Source organism: Leptonychotes weddellii, chromosome 1 (assembly GCF_054177405.1).
Source record: "Leptonychotes weddellii isolate Sample4059 chromosome 1, ASM5417740v2, whole genome shotgun sequence".
Taxonomy (NCBI): Eukaryota; Metazoa; Chordata; class Mammalia; order Carnivora; family Phocidae; genus Leptonychotes; species Leptonychotes weddellii.
Window position 1 is genome coordinate 90,720,374 of NC_138369.1, and position 19,451 is coordinate 90,739,824.

General features: G+C 36.8%; 1 protein-coding gene across 5 annotated transcripts in view; it reads left to right on the plus strand.

Moving 5' to 3' along the window:
* The window catches only part of RNF13 (ring finger protein 13), a 151,121-nt gene that overhangs the window by 81,756 nt on the left and 49,914 nt on the right, over window positions 1-19,451 (plus strand). For 4 of the 5 annotated variants that reach the window (XM_081827631.1, XM_081827626.1, XM_081827635.1 and 1 more), the window contains 3 exons: window positions 1,832-1,919; window positions 7,772-7,862; window positions 19,048-19,153. In XM_081827631.1, coding sequence (XP_081683757.1) covers window positions 1,832-1,919; window positions 7,772-7,862; window positions 19,048-19,153 — 285 coding nt within the window. Of the gene's footprint in view, window positions 1-1,831; window positions 1,930-7,771; window positions 7,863-19,047; window positions 19,154-19,451 lie in introns of all 5 variants that reach the window. The other variant, XM_081827654.1, reaches the window with a different exon arrangement.

Below are 19,451 nucleotides of genomic sequence, written 5' to 3' on the forward strand. Positions count from 1 at the left end.
TAGACAACGGCAGGAGATTTAAGGACCCCATGAAAAGTTTTTGGGTTTTTTTTTTTTTTTTGAAATGGGATAGTACATGTATACATAAGTATAATATAAGGCACTATACAAGATCTTTAAGAAAAATGAAAACAAATTGATATAAATACTCTAAGCAGGGAGGAGTTATATGGGTGCTTGAAAAAACACGCACAGTAGGGCATGGAACAGGGCAGGCTTCATGGAGATAATGGAATTTGAAGTCCCAATAGGCATTCAGAAGACAAAGCCTATTCCAAGCAGTTATAATAGTATGAGCAAATAGAGAGGCAAGAAAGTACCTGACCTCTTTGGATATCCATGAGTATTGAGATCTCTTTGAGGATAATGATTGTTTCTGATTCACCTTTGAGTTCTACACTGTGCTGCACAGTACCTTATGTAATTTTATTTTGTAAACTCAACAAATACTAATTGAATTGAACTTTTTTTTTACTCTTTATCATGGTTCCTGAGACCACCTTTCTGTGTGTCCTATCATGTTGTATCTTTGCTCACAAATGTATATTTTGCAGGGAAACAAGTTAAATCATGTAATTTCAATGACTGTGCATTAATTGGCTTTAAAAAGAAAGCTAAAAGTTGTTTTTTTTTTGTATTAGAAGAGAACAGCTTTTGATACAAATTTTATATTTCTTAAATTGTATATCTGGGAACAGTTGTTTTTTGAATGTCTTAAATGTTTCTCCTCAGTTACTGGGTTAGCTTTTTGGGAACAGTTAAAATGGTCACTAAAGCATCAAATAAACTAATAGGAACCCCAACCAAGTATACTTTTGTTTAACTAAAAGCTAAGCGAAGTCTCTCCTCCTATGGCAATAGAATGAATAAATAATAGATTAATGTATATAATAAATAAGAAATAAGATTTAGAAACTATAATATCTTCTTAAGAGTATTTTTTCCCCTCCCCTTGAAAAAGCAGTAATATCTATGTGGAAGAAGCTTTGGAGCTAGCATTTTCTCAGTTTTAGCTGGATACTTAAAAATGCACATATAAACAAAAAAAATAGCAAACTTTCTTGATTATTGACATTTTCTTGCAGGACTGCAAAACATTCCTTGTAACAGTTTTGTTGGCTGGTTAATTTTCTTGCTGTAATCCTAACATTAGAGCAGTAGGTCCTGTGTTGGTAAACTATGCTACTTTAATCAGTTTTTTAAAAAATCTCTGCGTTATTTTCTTTCTTGTGTTTTTAATGTTATAATGTGGGCTATTAATTTAGTGCACATTTTATACATTTACTCTTGAATGAGTAATATTTAGTGAGTTCCTACTCTGTGAGGCTGATTCATAGGTGCTGTTAATTCCTTGAGGCACTCTTATGTCCTATAGACTGGGTTTTGTTTTGTTTTTCTTTTTTCAGTGATAGGATAATATTATTCTGATTAATCCACATGAAGAAAAATAATTTGTCCAAGTTTATCCCCCTAAGAAGCATCAGAGGTAGATTTGAATGCCCAAGGGCTGATGACTCTTGAACCTGATCATAGCAAGTCTCTACCTGTTGGAGCTAGATGGGTTTATTGCTTTGGATCCTTTTAGTATTTTAGCTTGTATCGGTCCTTTATTTGCTTCTCATTCACTTCATGCCATGAATGAAATCAAGAAGATATTCAAAGTCATTGATAATCAGTTGTAAAACATGTTATGTTTCAAGAACATACTTGGGATCCGTTCTTACATATATACATAATCTAGTCCTAGACACATGCTGATTTATGTTGAAATTGAGGGACTGTATGACAAAGCACTCTCTTCCTCATATTGTGATTGTTTTCTGACTTGCAGGTTTTAAATGCCCAGAGAGCAGGATACAAAGCAGCCATAGTTCACAATGTTGACTCTGATGACCTCATTAGCATGGGATCCAACGACAGTAAGTACAGGTATCACTTTTCTTCTCTCCTGTTTGACAGATCTTTTGAAACTAAAACTTAAGATTTTTTTCCCTCTCGTTTTCTGTTTAAAAGGCAAAATTTATTTTCTTTCAGAAAGGTAACTCATCTGAACCCTCTTGGAACAATTTTATTCATACTGAAGTGGAACTGACTTATTCTTTTCTGAATAGTTAGTTGTTTTGTTTTCTTTTACCTTTGTGTTTCATTTTAGAAGATGTGTTGATATTTCAGCAAAAACAAAGAGAAAACCAAAGCTTTAAATAGAGATAAACATGCTGAGTTAAGGATCCCACAGAAGAATTCTGGTGATTTATTTATAGATTTACAATATTAAATATTAGGATATGTGTCTATACTAAGTAGCTACTGTATTCTTATAGAATTTCAAAGCCACCTACTTGTGCTTTCTTACACCAGTTGGTTATTAGCTTCTTAATATACATTGACATGCCTGTAGCTTTTCATTCAAAATGGGAGTATTTTCCCTTATTCTCTACTAAATATTAGCTTGTAGGGAAAATGAGCCAATTTTAACCAATTTTAAGCAGTGACTTTTAAGCTGTACACTTTCACTTAATTTGGCGAGAGTGATAAAGGTATCTTTTGTTATGTTAATGTGTGACTTTGGGACTCCATCTGAGGATGAGGGCTGGCTGCCAGGAGAACCAACCCTGTGAGCTTTCAGTCCCACCCCCCTGATCTCTGGGGAGAGGCAGAGGACTAGAGGTTGAATAGATCTCCAGTGGCCAGTGATTTAATCAATTGTGCCTGTGTAATGGAGCCTCCATAAAAACCCAAAAGGACAGGGTTCAGAGAGCTTCTAGGTTGGTGAACACATGGAGATTTGGGGAGAGTTCTGTGCCCGGAAAGGGCTTGGAAGCTCCACGTCCCTTCTCACATACCTTGCCCTATGCATCTCTTTCATCTGGCTGTTCCTGAGTTATATTCTTTCATAATAAACTGATAATCTGGTAAGTAGATTGTTTCTCTGAGTTCTGTGAGCCACTCTAGCAAATTAATTGAACCCAAGGAGGGGGGTGTCAGTGGAACCTCTAACCTATAGCTGGTGGATCAAAAGCACAGGTGATAACCTGGACTTAAAACTGGTGTCTGAAGGGTTGAGGGCAGTCTTGTGAGACTAAACCTTTAACCTGTGGAATCTGTTGCTATCTCCAAGTAGATAATGTCAGAATTGAGTTGAGTTGTTCCATGGTGTGGGGGAAATCCCCCACATATCCACTGAAAATTGGGTTCAGAACCCAAAACATACTGCCAACATTCATGATTGAGTATTTTTTTTTTTTAAAGATTTTATTTATTTATTTGACAGAGAGAGACACAGCGGGAGAGGGAACACAAGCAGGGGGAGTGGGAGAGGGAGAAGCAGGCTTCCCGCGGAGCAGGGAGCCCGATGCGGGGCTCGATCCCAGGACCCTGGGATCATGACCTGAGCCGAAGGCAGACGCTTAACCTACTGAGCCACTCAGGTGCCCTGAGTATTTTATTTTTGTTTTTCTTCTAGCACATAACCATAATACCTCTGGCTACTAAGTGCCATTGAGTCTCCCATGCAAGAAAGAGCTTGGAGGAAAGGGCAGACATAAAGCTATAGACTGGTATCCTACATTGGAATATATTTAAGACTTTAAATAACTAGATCCTCAACAGGAAATATTTTGGAGTCCTTGACTAAATTTTTTGTAGCTTAAGACAGTAGTCGTCATTGTTGTTTGAGTAGAACCCTTTTCTTCTTACCCCTAGTAGAATCTGAGGCAAAATTATAATTTATAAAAAGTAAAACTTGGTAATAAGATCCTTTGTTAATTTCTATATATTTTAAAAATTATTATTTAACATTCTAGATGATTAAATCATTATAATGCATGAGGTACCCTTAGGAGGTTCTAGCATTTCACAAAAAGTTTGACAGTCACTGCTGGGAATTAGAGGAATTGATGAAGGTACTTTATTTGCCAAATAAACTAGTTCTGTTGGTACTGCAGATTTGACACAATTTTCTTCTTTAACTATCTCTCTTAAAAAAAAAAATACACACACACACACATGGTCAGTAACTTTTGTTACCTATATACATTACTAGCAAAATGGAAAGCAGAAATACTCAAGAAATAGGTGTGAATTTAAATTGAAGCTCTCACTTGTATCAGCTGTATAACTTTAAGCAAGCTACTTAACTCCTTGTGTGTTTTGCTGAAGGCCTGAGCCCAGTGTTTAGCAGGCTTCAAGACCTGCTCAGGCGTTTTGAGTTAAACAGATTCATATTCTAAGCTATTTACTCTTTTTACATGTTTTCAATAAAAATTTTGTAAGCAGAAAGTGCCAGTTCCCTCTAACACCTGTTTTGTCTTTGTAATACCATGAAACCTTTTTGTGGTAATCATGTCATTTGCTAAGGAAAATATGCTAAATGTTAAAAGTAGCACATAACCGTGTAATCCTGTTGTTGCCATGGAAATGTTCCAACTGAGCTATTACATTTCAAAGATTGCTCAAAATTTTGGTTCTTTATTGCTTGGATTATTTCTGTGATGTTTTGCTCTGTCCTTGTGTATGTGTGTTTTGGGCATTTCATATATTCAGAAACAAATGTAAAGATCTTTCCCATTTTCATCTTTGCTCTTACTTGGTAGAGGAAAGGAAAGCATGGATTCATTAAAAGAGGCATGTATCTATCCCCCCTTTTTAAGGCTTAGTCTACAACCACAAAGAATATTGCACATGTTCTCCTAAGAGCAGACATTCTAGTATCTGGAAATAAAAGGAAGTCTTAAAAGCCCCTTGCGGCCAACATTTCACACAAGGAATTTGTCTGTTTTTATTTCAGCTAGGACATAGGATGGGTTAACTCAGTGAGCCAATAGTATTTATCATCTTCAGAAGGCAGCAGAATGTGATGGAGAAAACCTCAACTTCAGAACCAGGAAATGTGGGTTTATTCTTCTAGGTTAGTTAATATATGAACTTTGGGAAAGTTACTTAACCTTTTAAGCCCTTTACTTTCATCTGTAAAGGTGTGAGTAATTTTAGTTTTTATTTGACCTGACAAGGTTGTGAAGATCTGCCATCCCATGCCAGAGTTGCAAGAGCCTAGATTAGGAGGCAGAGCCTCAAGTTTGAGTCTCGGCTGTGCAAATTCCTAATTGTATAACCAGGGCAGGTTATCAATATGTCTGGGTTTGTTTCTTCTCCTTTTTTCCTTGCTGTCTTCCTTCAACAAATATTTTTTGACAGCCTGCTCTTCATTAGGTACTATTTTAGGCACCATGACTACAGTAGGGAATGATACAGTTTAAGGCCCTGCTCTCCTATCTTTCAGTGAAGTAGCAGAATGCAGTAGTTAACAGTGTGGCTTTTAGGTACTGCCTGCTAGGGTTTGAATTGCAACTGGATCACCTGCTAGCTGTGTGACCTTGGGAATGTTACCTTACATCTCTGTAGGCCTCACCTTTCTGACCTGTAAAATGGGAATGATAATAGTACTTAACCCATTGGGTTGTTGTTGAGGATTGAATGAATTCAGACATAAAAAGCATCTAGAAGATTGCCTGTTTCTTAGTGGTAAGTTACTTAGCTTTTATCTAATAATTATATTATGTATTATATATTATGTAATAGCAGCAATAATAATAATTTATGGCTACTCAGCTATTATTACTGCTCTTACTACATTCTAGGGTGGGAGAGAGGAAATGAACACATAATCAAAGAGATATGCTGTATATCAAGTAGTGATAAGTGCTATAAAGAAAATCATGTCAGGGCGCCTGGGTGGCTCAGTTGATTAAAAGCAACTGCCTTCAGCTCAGGTCATGATCCTGGAGTCCCAGGATCCAGTCCTGCATCGGGCTCCCTGCTCAGCAGGGAGTCTGCTTCTCCCTCTGACCCTCCCCTCTCTCATGCTCTCTCTCTTTCAAATAAATAAATAAAATCTTTAAAAGAAAAATCATGTCAGGCTGAAGGGATATAGAGTGGCAGGGATGAGAGGAGGGTGGCCATTTTAGATAGGGCGCCCTGGTTTTGTTTTCACTAGATAAATAATATTGCAAAGTCTCCAAGATGGCTTTTCATATTTGCATACATTTCTCCCTTCTTCTGACTAAAGTGAGGAACTTTTTACATATCTGTAGACATCATAACTCAAAGAAGTTCTGTTACTTCCAATAATTATTGACATGACAGGATATCTGAGGTGTATCATTGAGTGGAAGGAAGCTTATACTTTTTTCCATTATTATATGGTCCCACTGATATAAAAATTGTGATTAAATATTCCTTTACCAACCGCTTTGGTTCCTGCCCTCCTGGGGCTTATATGGGGGCATGTGTATGTGAAAGAGAGGCAGGGATGGGAAGAGAGGGAGGAAAGGAGAGAATGAGCAGAATAAATGATTATATTTGCGTAAAACAAAACAATCTAGAAGTGAAAAAAATGTACTCTACCAAGGATACCAAGATTTTATAACTTTAGAACTTGTTTTTATGGGGCGCCTGGGTGGCTCAGTCAGTTAAGTGTCTGCCTTCGGCTCAAGTCATGATCTCAGGGTCCTGGGATAGAGCCCCGCGTTGGGCTCCCTGCTCAGTGGGGAGTATGCTTCTCCCTCTCCCTCTGCCTGCCCCCGCCCCCTGCTCACGCTCTCTCCCTCTCTCTCAAACAAATAAATAAAATCTTTAAAAAAAATTAGAAAGTGAGTCCTGCTAATGTTTAAAAAAAACCAAAAACTTGTTTTTATAAGGATTAAAGAAAACACATCTGCAGGTGCTTAGGTTGGAGGGGAGGGGTTGAAAATAAAGGGGAAGGTACAAGGAAATTTTGGGGGTGATATAACATTCTGTATCTTGTTTGTGGTGGTGGCAGTTACATAACTGTATGTGTTGAAACTCATAGAACTGTTTATTACTTCAAATAAAACCTTTGTATTTGGGTGGGAAGGATAATGGTTGTGTTTGGTTTTCTTGTATCCCCCCCCTTTTTAAAATAACAAATTTGCATTTAAAAAAGAAATATAGAACAAAGTTATTGTGAAAAATGTAATGAAAATAAATGGACTTTCTCTAAAGCCAAATTTGTTAAATTAACTCACAGCTAAAAATAAGGCTGCTTTTTCTATTGTAAATTTAAGAGGATCTTCCTGAGTAATGGGTAATTTTTACAAACTTCTCTTTTGTTGGCACTTGATTTTGGTTTTATAAATAGGTATATAAGAGTCCAGTTTCTTAAGACACCAAACAAAACAAAGCTTTACCATGAACTCCAGGCTTAGGAGGAAGTAGAAATTTACTCGGCTTTCCTATTCTGTGCCCTTTCTCAACTTCTGTCAGCCCTTCACTCTGGAAAGCCATAGATACGTGGTATCATTTTTGAGACTTCTGTAAAGTGGTCTTTTCTTACATTCTTTGGCTTATACGTCTCCTGGGAATGGGTATGTAAAAAAAGCTTTTTCACTTTTTCATTTAAGTTGTATGTGGAAAAAAACCTTAAAATTTCTTTCTCTTTTCTAAGAGTTAATTATGTCTATAGAAGAATAAATCAAAAGGAAATATTAAAAATAATTATATCTAATCTTCATAGGACTGTTGAGATAGTATGATAATGTATGTATGCAAAATGTTAGCTTTTGTTATTGTAAATGTAATAGTATTTCTCAACCACTGTGATTGATGATGGTATAAATCTGCAGTCAGGAAAATCAACCAATTTAAATTGATTGTAATTGTTTCCAGTTGCATTTGCTGCTATTATGAAGAAAGTAAAGTTGATTGTACACGGAGTATGGGATTTTAAGAATAATTTTATTATTATTTTATACAGTTGATGTGCTAAAGAAAATTGACATTCCATCTGTCTTTATTGGGGAATCATCAGCTAATTCCCTGAAAGATGAATTTACATATGAAAAAGGGTAAGTAATGGATATAAAAAATAATCATGTAGCTTAATATTCTTTATATTAGGGTAGAACTATATTAGTTGTAACCAAGGTTATGTTTTAAAATGAACTCTGCTGTGCTAAATTATCTCTTAAGTCATTATGATTTTAAGACTCTATTGTAATATGTTGTCTGTGCATGATTACATTTTGAAAATATACTCATGCTAGAAAGCCTAAGGCACCCATGTTGCCAAAAAGATACCAGACTTTCAGGGCATCTGGGTGGCTCAGTCGGTTAAGTGTCTGCCTTTGACACAGGTCATGATCCTGGGGTCCTGGGATTAGATTAAGCCCCGCGAGGGCTCCCTGCTCAGCGGGAAGCCTGCTTCTCCCTCTTCTTCTACCCTTCTCCTTGCTTGTGCTTACGTGCACTCTCTCTCAAATAAATAAATAAATAAATAAGTATAAATAAATAAGTATAAATAAGTAAATAAAAAAGTAAGTAAGTAAATAAGTAAATAAATATCTTTAAAAAAAGTACCAAACTTTCCCTTTTATAGATCAATCAAATCATTGGTATTTAGTAACAGTGTGATTTACATTTATATGACACTTTTCATTAAGACATATTTATATTTTATTAAAAAGAGATTTGTTATAAACACAATCCAAAACACAGTGTGCTATTGACTTAATTTTTACAAAGACAAAAAGTTTGTTTTCAAGTTTAAAAAGTTTCATTTGGAATAAAAACTTGTAAATGGAATTTCCCCTAAAATCTCATTACCAGGTTAACATAGACCAAAACTAACTGAGGCCCGGCTGTTTCATGTCATATAGAAAACATTGCAGTTAACACCTCAGAACTTCTTCCATGGAGCAGATAGTAGGCTGGAGCAGGCTTTTGACTAAGAGGAATAATAACAACAATATTAGTAATAAAAGCAATAATGTTTATTGAGTATTTGGCCAAGTGCCAGCACTCATGAAAGCAAGACTTTTACACTTTATCCATTCAGTTTTCACAACAACCCTCTAGAGGTTGTTATTATCTCTTATTATCTACATTTTCCAAAAGACGAAACTGGCACAATGAAATCCAATTTTAATTATTTGGGGGGGGGAATCCATGAACATTTGAATTTGAAAATGCATAAAAAGAAGAGGGAAAGTTGTTTTTTTTTATAAGATTTTATTTATTTATTTGACAGAGGGAGACACAGCGAGAGAGGGAACACAAGCAGGGGGAGTGGGAGAGGGAGAAGCAGGCTTCCCGCGGAGCAGGGAGCGGGACGCGGAGCTCAATCCCAGGACCCTGGGATCATGACCTGAGCTGAAGGCAGACGCTTAACGACTGAGCCACCCACGTGCCCTGGGAAGGTTTTTCTATTAATTGTTTTTGTCATTTTCCCTACGCAGTTTCGATATTTAAAATATGTTCACCTATTATATGCTCAGAACATCTTTTTTAAGTTCCGGAATGTAATTTGGAATGTGCTTAGAAATAGTTATGTTAAGATGGTATTTTGTCAACCATGCTTGTTTAGTTAGTAGAGGGGTAAACTAATACTTTTGCCTCAATATTTTTCCCTCATTGAGAAAAATTCTGTATATATATATATTTTTTTAAGATTTTATTTATTTATTTGAGAGAGAGAGTGAGAGAGAGAAAGAGCACAAGAGGGGGGAGCGGGAGAGGGAGAAGCAGACTCCCCGCTGAGCAGGGAGCCCGATGCGGGACTCGATCCCGGGACTCCAGGATCATGACCTGAGCCGAAGGCAGTCTCTTAACCAACTGAGCCACCCAGGTGCCCCCAAAATTCTGTATATTTTAATATGTGTCATAAAGAGTCTTTTTTGGTTTTTATTATAAAATCATGACTTTTTAAATTAAAAAGTAATACATGCTGGTAAAATATGGAAAAATTCAGAAATATAAAGCATTAAAATGGAAGTACCTATACTGCTCTTCTCTAACGGCAGCAGCTACTTTTTTAAAAACTTTAAATTTTCCCCATTTTTGAATACTCATATTAGTTAATGATGATGTGCTCACTAAATAGAACCATGCAGTATATAGTATTTTGTAACATGCTTTATTTACTTAATATTTGGACCCTTTCCATGGTAATACAATTCCACAAAATCCCTTATCTTAACTTGTGGGGACAGATGTATTGGGGAATTAAAAATTTTTTGGATTTTTAGATGTTAAGTACAATTCCAAATATAATTTGAGGCAGCATCCCAGAATCAAACAAATTATCTATATCTGCAGTGAATGCATGGGTATTTTATCATGTCAGTTCAGTTCAGGTTGACTATCAGATGAATTGCCAACATTATTTTTTAAGGCTTTTTAAGTTTCATAATTGTGCATAAGGGACCATAAACATGTGCACACATCTGCCTCATCCATCTGTCAGCTGGCCTTTGTCTGTCCCATGTTTGCCTGCCTACCTACCCACCCACCCATAAATTTATTCTACTTAAAAAAAATTACTTTTTTTAAAGATTTTATTTGTGGGGTGCCTCAGTCGGTTATACCTCTGCCTTTGGCTCAGGTCATGATCTTGGGGTCCTGGGACCGAGCCCTACATTGGGCTCCCTGCTCAGTGGGGAGTCTGCTTCTCCCTCTCCTGCCCCTCCTCCCTATTTTATTTATTTATGAGAGAGAGGGAGCACAAGTTAGGGGGTGAAGGGTCAGAGGGAGAGGGAGAAGCAGACTCCCCACTGAGCAGGGAACCCAACACGGGACTTGGTCCCAGGACCCTGAGATCATGACCTGAGCTGAAGGCACGGTCTTAACTGACTGAGCCACCCAGGCGCCTCTTAAAAAAATTATTGAAGCATAGTTGACACACAGTGTTATATTAGTATTAGGTGTACAGCATAGTGATTTGATAATTCTATACATAACTTAGTGTTCACCATGATAAGTATAGTCCCCATTTGTGATGATACAGTGTTATTACAGTATTATTGACTGTATTCCTTATGCTGTACTCTTATCTTTGCAACTTATAACTGGAGTTTGTTGTCTGTTTAACCCCCTTCACCTGTTTCACCCATCACCACCCACGCTTCCCCTCTGGCAACAACCAGTTCTGTGTATTTAAGAATCTGTGTTTTTGTTTGATTTGTTTTTTAGATTCTACATATAAGTGAAATCTTTTGATATTTGTCTCTCTGTCCACTTACTTCACTTAGCATAATACCCACTAGGTCCATCCATGCTGTCACGTGGCAAGATTTCATTCTTTTTTAATGGCTGAATAATATTCTATTGTGTGTATGTATGTTTGTGTGTGTTTGTACACCTACATACCACATTTTTTTTATCCATTTGTCTTTTGATGGATACTTGGGTTGCTTCCATATCTTGGCAATTATAAATAATGCTGCAATAAACATAGGGGGCATGTTTCTTTTTGAATTAGTGTATTCGTTTTCTTTAGGTAAATACCCAATAGTAGAATCACTGGATCATATGGCATTTCTATTTTTAATCTTTTAAGGAACCTCCACAGTGTTTTCCACAGTGGTTGCACCAATTAACATTCCCACCCATAGTTCACGAGAGTTCCCCTTTCTCTAACATACTAACCAACACTTACTCTACTTTTTATTATGGAAACTTCCAAGCATATTTAAAAGTAGAGAGATGAGTATAATGAATCTGATCATTTAGTTTCAAAATTATCAACACATAATCAGTTTTTTTGACTGTCCATCCTCAAACCCCACCCCCTTCAACCTCTTTCTTTCCCACACCATGATTATTTTGAAGCAAGTCCCAGACATCCTGTCATTTCTACTGTAAATATCTCAGAGTATATCACTGGAAGATATTTTTACATATAAAAACATACTATCATTGTTTTTTTGGGGGGGAAGTATACATTAATGTAATATCAACACATATTTTAGTCTTCAGATTTTCCCAACTGTCTGAAATTCTTTTTTTTAAGTATTTGTTTGAAGCAGAATCTAAGTAATGCCCATACATTGCAATGGTTCTTTATGTCTTAATTTTTTTTTTTTTAAGTTTCTTTTAATTGAGGTGACTGTTGAGAGTGAAAAGAATTACTTTTAATGATTACATTGGGACAACAGGCATAAACCACAACTCACCCAGGCAAATCAGGGCATGTGATGACGCTATTTTTAATCCGTAAATTTGCCATGTGTCTTTTTTTTTTTCCCTAGTCATTTATTTATTGAAGAAATTGGGTTATTCTGTAAAATGTACCTGAACTTTTCTGATTGCATCCATGGGGTATTGAGTTTTCCTTTGTTACTTATTTTTCCTATTAATTGCTAATTAGTTCTAGAGGTTTGTTTGTTTTTTAAAGATTTTATTTATTTATTTGACAGAGACACAGCGAGAGAGGGAACACAAGCAGGGGGAGTGGGAGAGGGAGAAGCAGGCTTCCTGCTCGATCCCAGGACCCTGGGATCATGACCTGAGCGGAAGGCAGACGCTTAACAAATGAGCCACCCAGGCGCCCCTAGAGGTTTGTTTTAATTCAAGTGTGATTACAGGGCCAGAAGCATAGGTAATGTAAGGATACTTTATATATGCTATTATGTATTTCCATCAGGAGACACATAGTATTTGGTTCTCTCTCTATGGTGAACGATCATTGATGATAACTTCCTAGTTCCATTAGTTCTTTAGGGTTTGCAAATATCTAATTTTATAATTCCTTCTTCATTTATTAGCTGAGATGCTTCTATAAAGAGAACTTGCACCTTATCGATTATTTCATTACCTTGATATACAGTCTGTTTAAGAAAGCTAGGATAGGGGTGCCTGGCTGGCTTAGTTGGTGGAGCATGTGACTTTTGATCTCAGTGTTGTCAGTTTGAGCTCTATGTTGGATATAGAGATTATTTAAAAATAAAATCTTAAAAAAAAAAAAAAGAGGGGTGTCTGGGTGACTCAGTCGAATAAGTGTCAACTCTTGATTTCGGCTCTGGTCACAATCTTATGGTCCTGGGATCGAGCCCTCCATCGGGCTCCACGCTCAGTGGGGAGTCTGCTTGGGATTCTCTCTCTCCCTCTGCCTCTGCCCCTCGCTTCTGCATGTGTTCTCTCTCTCTCTCTCTCTCAAATAAAGAAATCTTAAAAAAAAAAAAAAAAGCTAGGATAAACAATTCCTTCCCTTCGTTTACTGTTTTTCAAAATGATTTGGTTCACTAGCATCTTCCAAAGATGATTTATATATATGTTCAAAGTATAATGAACTCATGAGTTAAAACTCATTGAATATGCTTCAGCCCATTGTAGTTATTATCTTTTTTTATTACGTTATGTTAATCACCATACATTACATCAATAGTTTTTGATGTAGTGTTCCATGATTCATTGTTTGCATATAACACCCAGTGCTCCCTTCAGTACGTGCCCTCTTTAATAGCCATCACCAGGCTAACCCATCCCCCCACCCCCCTCCCCTCTAGAACCCTCAGTTTGTTTCTCAGAGTCCATAGTCTCTCATGGTTCATCTCCCCCTCTGATTTCCCCCCCTTCATTTTTCCCTTCCTGCTATCTTCTTTTTTTTTTTTTTTTTTAACATATAATGTATTATTTGTTTCAGAGGTACAGGTCTGTGATTCAACAGTCTTACACAATTCACAGCGCTCACCATGGCACATACTCTCCCCAATGTCTATCACCCAGCCACCCCATCCCTCCCACCCCCCACCACTCCAGCAACCCTCAGTTTGTTTCCTGAGATTAAGAATTCCTCTTATCAGTAAGATCATATGATACATGTCTTTCTCTGATTGACTTATTTCACTCAGCAGTTATTATCTTTATTGATGTTCACATTTTCCCATTTCAAACTTCAAGTTTAATCCAAATTTCTTTGATGTAAATCCGGAGCTTTTGATTGCTCCTTGTTTTCTGTATGACAAGATGTTCCAGGCCCATCTTGTTCTTTTCCTCCCCCTGACTTGGAACCTGTCATTTTTTCAAGGAGCTCTGGCTCCTTTTAATTGGATATGGTGCTTAGACACTGAAGGGTGATCATTGCTCCTTGGTTTGTCATTATTTCTAGAGCTTTTCAGAGGATAAAACTAAGAAATATATAAGCTTTTTGTTTTTTTATTTTTTGGTTTTTGTTTTACAGGGTAAGGCTTTCAGGTAGAATAATATGTTTTTAAAGATACAAAAAATCATGAGTGCATACTATTGCTTCCAACCTAAATTCAGGACTGAAGGATTTTTACTGTACTTCATTGATCTTACATCTATATTTTATTTTTATGTGCTCAGAGACACTTTTTTAGTTGCACAATACACACATAACAGAACAATACCAACACTACTGCTGTTTTAACAAAACATTCTTTCTAGGGTATATCATAATAAGGATCTAAAATCAAATTACCATGTTTTAAAGACATGTAAAATATTCTGTGTGCTGATGCTATCAACTGGAAGCACAGGCCTATTTGATTCATGTTGCTTTTAGATTTTAGGGATTGCTTTTTACCCCCATTGTGATTTTTATTATTATGTATAAACTTAAAGTCAAAATCAACAAAACACAGTATATATTCAGAGAAGTCCAGCTTCTACGTATCATCTGCTCTGTCCATCCTCTTCCCATCCTAACCTTTTAAGTAACAATTTTAAAATTTATTGGGGCACCTGGGTGGCTCAGTTGGTAAAGTGGCTGCCTTTGGCTCAGGTCATGATCCCAGGCTCCTGGGATCGAGCCCCACGTCAGGCTCCCTGCTCAGCAGGGAGTCTGCTTCTTCCTCTCCCTCTGCCCCTCCCCCTGCTTGTGCTCTCTCTCTCTCTCTCTCAGATAAATAAAATCTTTAAAAAAAAAAAAATAAAGTTTATTCATTTTAAACTCATGACCTGAGATCAAGAGTTGCATGCTCTTCCAACTGAGCCAGCCAGGCACCTCTTAAGTAACAATTTTAAAAAGTTTTTAGTTTATTCTTTAATTCTTTAAAATTATAATCAAATACCTATCTCTTGTCCCTTATCTTTCACCCTCAATACATAAAGACCATACCATATACTTCCTCCCTCCCACCCCTACTTAACAGTATATCCTGGTGATCACACCATAGGAGTAGATCTATTCTTCATTCCTTTTTAACAGCTGCATAGAACTCCATTTTGTAGATGGGCCACAATTTAATCAGCCAGATCCTCTGCTGATGGACATTAGAATTGTTTGCATTCTTTCGCTGTTACAAATAGTGTTATAGTGAATAACCTTATGTAGAAGTGTTTTTGTGTTTTTGCTAGTATACCTTTGGATTTCTAGAAGTGGGATTGCTAGGTCAGAGGTTAAATGTATTGTATTTTTTCTAAATACTGTAAATTCCTATCCATAAGGGTTGTGCCAATGATACACAATGTCTCTTTTCCCACAGCCTCATCAACAAAGTATGTTAGATTTTTCAGTTTTTACTAGATAGGGGAGGAATGGTTTCCTGTTGTAGTTTCAGTATGTATTTTCTTTATATGAGCAAATTGAGCATCTTTTCTTATATATAAGAGCTTTTCTTTGAATTATTTATCTTTAGCTCATTTTTTCTATAGCTTGTTGGTAATTTTCTTCTCTATTTTTAGAAGCTCTTTATTTATAAGGTATGTTAACCATTTGTTTGTGATATATTACAAGCACTTTCTAATACTTTGTCATTTTAATTTTACTTTATTTTTTATTTTTATTTTTATTATTTATTTAATGAAGCTCCATGCCCAGTGTGTAGAGCCCAGTGCAGAGCTTGAACTCAGAACCCTGAGATCAAGAACTGAGCTGAGATCAAGAGTCAGACGCTAAACCAGCTGAGTCATCCAGGCACCCTTTGTATTATTTTATAAATGCAAATATGTTAATCTTTTCCAATGGGCTGCTGGTCTTGAGTATTAGGAAAGTTTCCCCTGCTTCTAGGTTACAGAAGAATTTACCCACATTTCATACTTGTATGGTTTCATTTTTAACATTAAATTTCTGTCTTATTTATAATTTATCCTATGTAGAGCTTGAGAAATGGAACCAATTATATCTTTTGTCAAATAACCATCCAGTTATCCCAGCACTACTACTTCAAATGTTTGTACCTTCATCCAGTTTAGATGTTGCCATATTTCCATACATAACTGAATTTTCTTTATCTTTTGCCCACCAGTACCACTCTGTTTTTTGTTATAGGGTTTTATAATATGCATTAGTATCTGATAGGGCTAGCCTTTCCCCACTCCCACTCCTCTCTTTTAGGTTTTCGTAGCTATTCTTGTGTGCTTGTTCTTTCAAACAAAAATTTATGCAGCTTTATTGAGACATATTTTCTATACTATAAAATTTACCAATTTTAAAGTATACAATTCAGTGATTTTAGTATATTTATAGAGTTGTGCAGCCATCATCACATTCTAATTTTAGAACTTTCCAACACCCCAAATAGAAACCATATATATATATTTGCAGTCATTTCCCAGAGGGATTGGGAAGTTAGGCCTAGACACCTGGTTTGAAATTAGCCTGGGAACTCCTACAAAGGAGAATAAGACACTATTTCCTGAGTTACTTAGGACTCTGCTTCGATGGTCAAATCTTAGCTGCAGAGCTCATGGAGTATACTGTGTGGAGGGGTGGACGTGGAGGCAGTGTGGTAAAATACACTATTTCAGTATCTCCTTCAGATACAGATTCACCTGGGGTTAGGACATGAGGGAGGAGTCTGTAGGCTCAACTGTGGGAGCCTAGACAGACAGAGGAAATAGAAATAAAGCTGGAAGACTGATTGTCTGTTGTAGTTCCCTGCCCTGGATCATTACTATCACCACCCTCCACCATTAGCAATTTGCTTACGAAATAGCAGTGTCTTGAATGTGCATTGAACTCTTGCTTTAAGATGCTTAAAACCTTCTATCAGTTGTAGACCCTTTAAAAATTCTCACAGTACATCTTGATAGTAAACTAAAATGGTTTGAGGTATAGCAGGCAAGCATTAGGACGTAAAGAACACTAGATTTAGAACCTAGGTCTGTGAATCCTAACACAGTGCTTATAAGAAAATTCTGGAATTGATTCATTTCTGTGGTTACACATATGTAGGACGTTTTCAATAAAGTCTTTTAATTTCTAGTTCCCTGAGTCTTCCTGCTTTGTTCGTTTAGCTCCTTCTCACCTGGCAGTTCTGTTCATTTCTGAGCAACCCTTTGGCTTGTCTCATAGGACAGGGTTTATTTGTTTATCTCGTCCATGCCACATGTACATTAGAAAGTTGTTAACGTAAAAGGAGCAGAAGAAAACCAATATAAGAGATGTAAAGTTTGCTATTGCTGAAATATTTAGATTCTGTAATGGGTTGAATTTAGGTATGCAGTAGTCTGGCTTCTAACCCCTGACAATGTTAATTTATAGCAGGTTGGTAGGAGTGGGGTAGGGAGGTTGCAGAAGGTTAGCGTCATACGGAAAGGTTCTTCTACTTAAAAGTGGCACCACTGTTACTATCTCAGCAGTGGCTCAGATGGTTTCAGAAGATTTGTGCCAAGCGTAGGGACATTACTTCCAGACCTGGCCTCATGCTGGAAGATACGTCATCAAATACAGCAGCCCAGCCCTGCAGCTTTTCTCTTTTTACCCTGATAGATCAGTCATTTTAGTATTTTATGTAAAGCTACAAAACGCATGCAAATCTTTTGTCATCCCCTGTTCTGCTGGAAAGTGATTGAAATAAAAAGCTACTTTTTTTCTAGCATTCTCAGCAGTTTTGGGAAAACATTTAACTTATTGGGGGGAAATTCCTTGCATTATCTTTTTTATTTGTTTTTGTATTTGGTAAAGCTTGATAGAGCCCTCTACATATGAATATAATAAATAATAGCATGAAGACTTAAAAATTGCTTAATTTGATTTCATGTTATTTTTCTTAAGTCCTATGGTGTCCTAAACATCTCTGTGTGGGGGAAGGAATTGACCAGTTTTTATTTCCCTTTTATTGAGAATTTTTGTTTTGCATTTAACCCTTGTGTTATGAAGTAGCAGGCTTCACTGCCTAAAAATCACCCAGCAATGGGTTACAGTGTAGTGTTACTGGCACCACACTAGTCGGTAGCACAAGAGTACAATGGAGAAAGCAGGCCTATTACCATTATACAGGCCCTTCCCCACACTGAAGATATTTTCTAATGCAGGATTTTGCAGCCATGTAAAATTTGCTCACACAACAAAAATAGTGTGCCCATTCTTTCTTTTTTTTAAGATTTTATTAGAGAGAGAGACAGCATGAGCAGGGTGAGGGGAAGAGGGACATGCAGACTCCCCGCTGAGCAGGGAGCCCCATGTGGGGCTCAATCCCAGGACCCCCAGATCATGACCTGAGCCAAGGGTAGACACTTAACTGACTGAGCCACCCAGGCGCCCCAGTAGCATGCCTATTCTGATCACAGTTTCATTTCATGAGTCCCTGTCAATTTTTGTAATAGTAATTCCACCATAAGTAATAACATGGTTAATAACAAAGGGGAACAAGGCAGGTAGAATTCTCCATCCCTTCCCCACAACATATACTTTTTTTTTTTTTTAAGCTTTTTCCAGTCAAGCAATGGGGAGGGTGGAGAATAGGGAGGAAGCTACAGTTCTTATTAATTCCTTTACCAGTTTTGTATTCCTTATCTCACAGATGAATATAGAGTACAGGGGCTATGTCCACTGTACCTGGTATAAGAAGTTCATGTAAAACATATAGGGAGGAGGGAAGATATTTTTGTTAATAGTGGCTTCAGAGCTTTACCATAGGAGGAACCAATGAATAGGATAAATATGGACACTGGGGTGGGGGTTTTGGTGACATAGTACCCAAGGTACTACCATTGTTTGAATGCTGATTTTGCATGTAAAATATGCAGAATTTTGCCCAGGTTCCTAAATTCAGTAAATAACATGTTTCCAGGATGGACACAGTAAGTATTGATTGGCAGATTTCCTGTACCCAGTCTAAAAGCTTCTTTAATTATGTAGGCAAGTTATTTTGGCAAATACGTAGAAGAAACAAAGATGGAGAACGTATCTCTTAAATTATTGGAAATCCTGTATTAGAAGATGAGATGTGTATAGTGGATTGAATTGTAATGTCTAAATGCCTTTTAAACAATGTTTTTGTTTTTAATTAACATTATAATTTGGCAACTCTTAGTATTTCTCAATTACTAATTTTTGTTTTCTTCTAGGGGCCACATTATCTTAGTTCCAGAATTTAGTCTTCCTCTGGAATACTATCTAATCCCCTTCCTTATCATAGTGGGCATCTGTCTCATCTTGATAGTCATTTTCATGGTAGGTAAATTAATGTTAAATATATTTTTAAAAATAGTATGGATGGTTCTAAAAAACATTGTATTGAGTGAGAGGAGCCTTACATAAAGGGGTACATATTGTATGAGTCCATTTATATGATTGGGTCTGGAAAAGGTGAAGATAATCTGGGTAGAAAAATCAGAACAGTGATTGCTTCTGGGGGGCTAGGAAGAAGGGGGTAAGGGATTTACTGAGAAGGGTATGAGGGAACTTTTTGGGGCTAAGTCATGTTCTGTATCTTGAGAGAGGTTGCACAAATGTCTGTACACTTAAATTT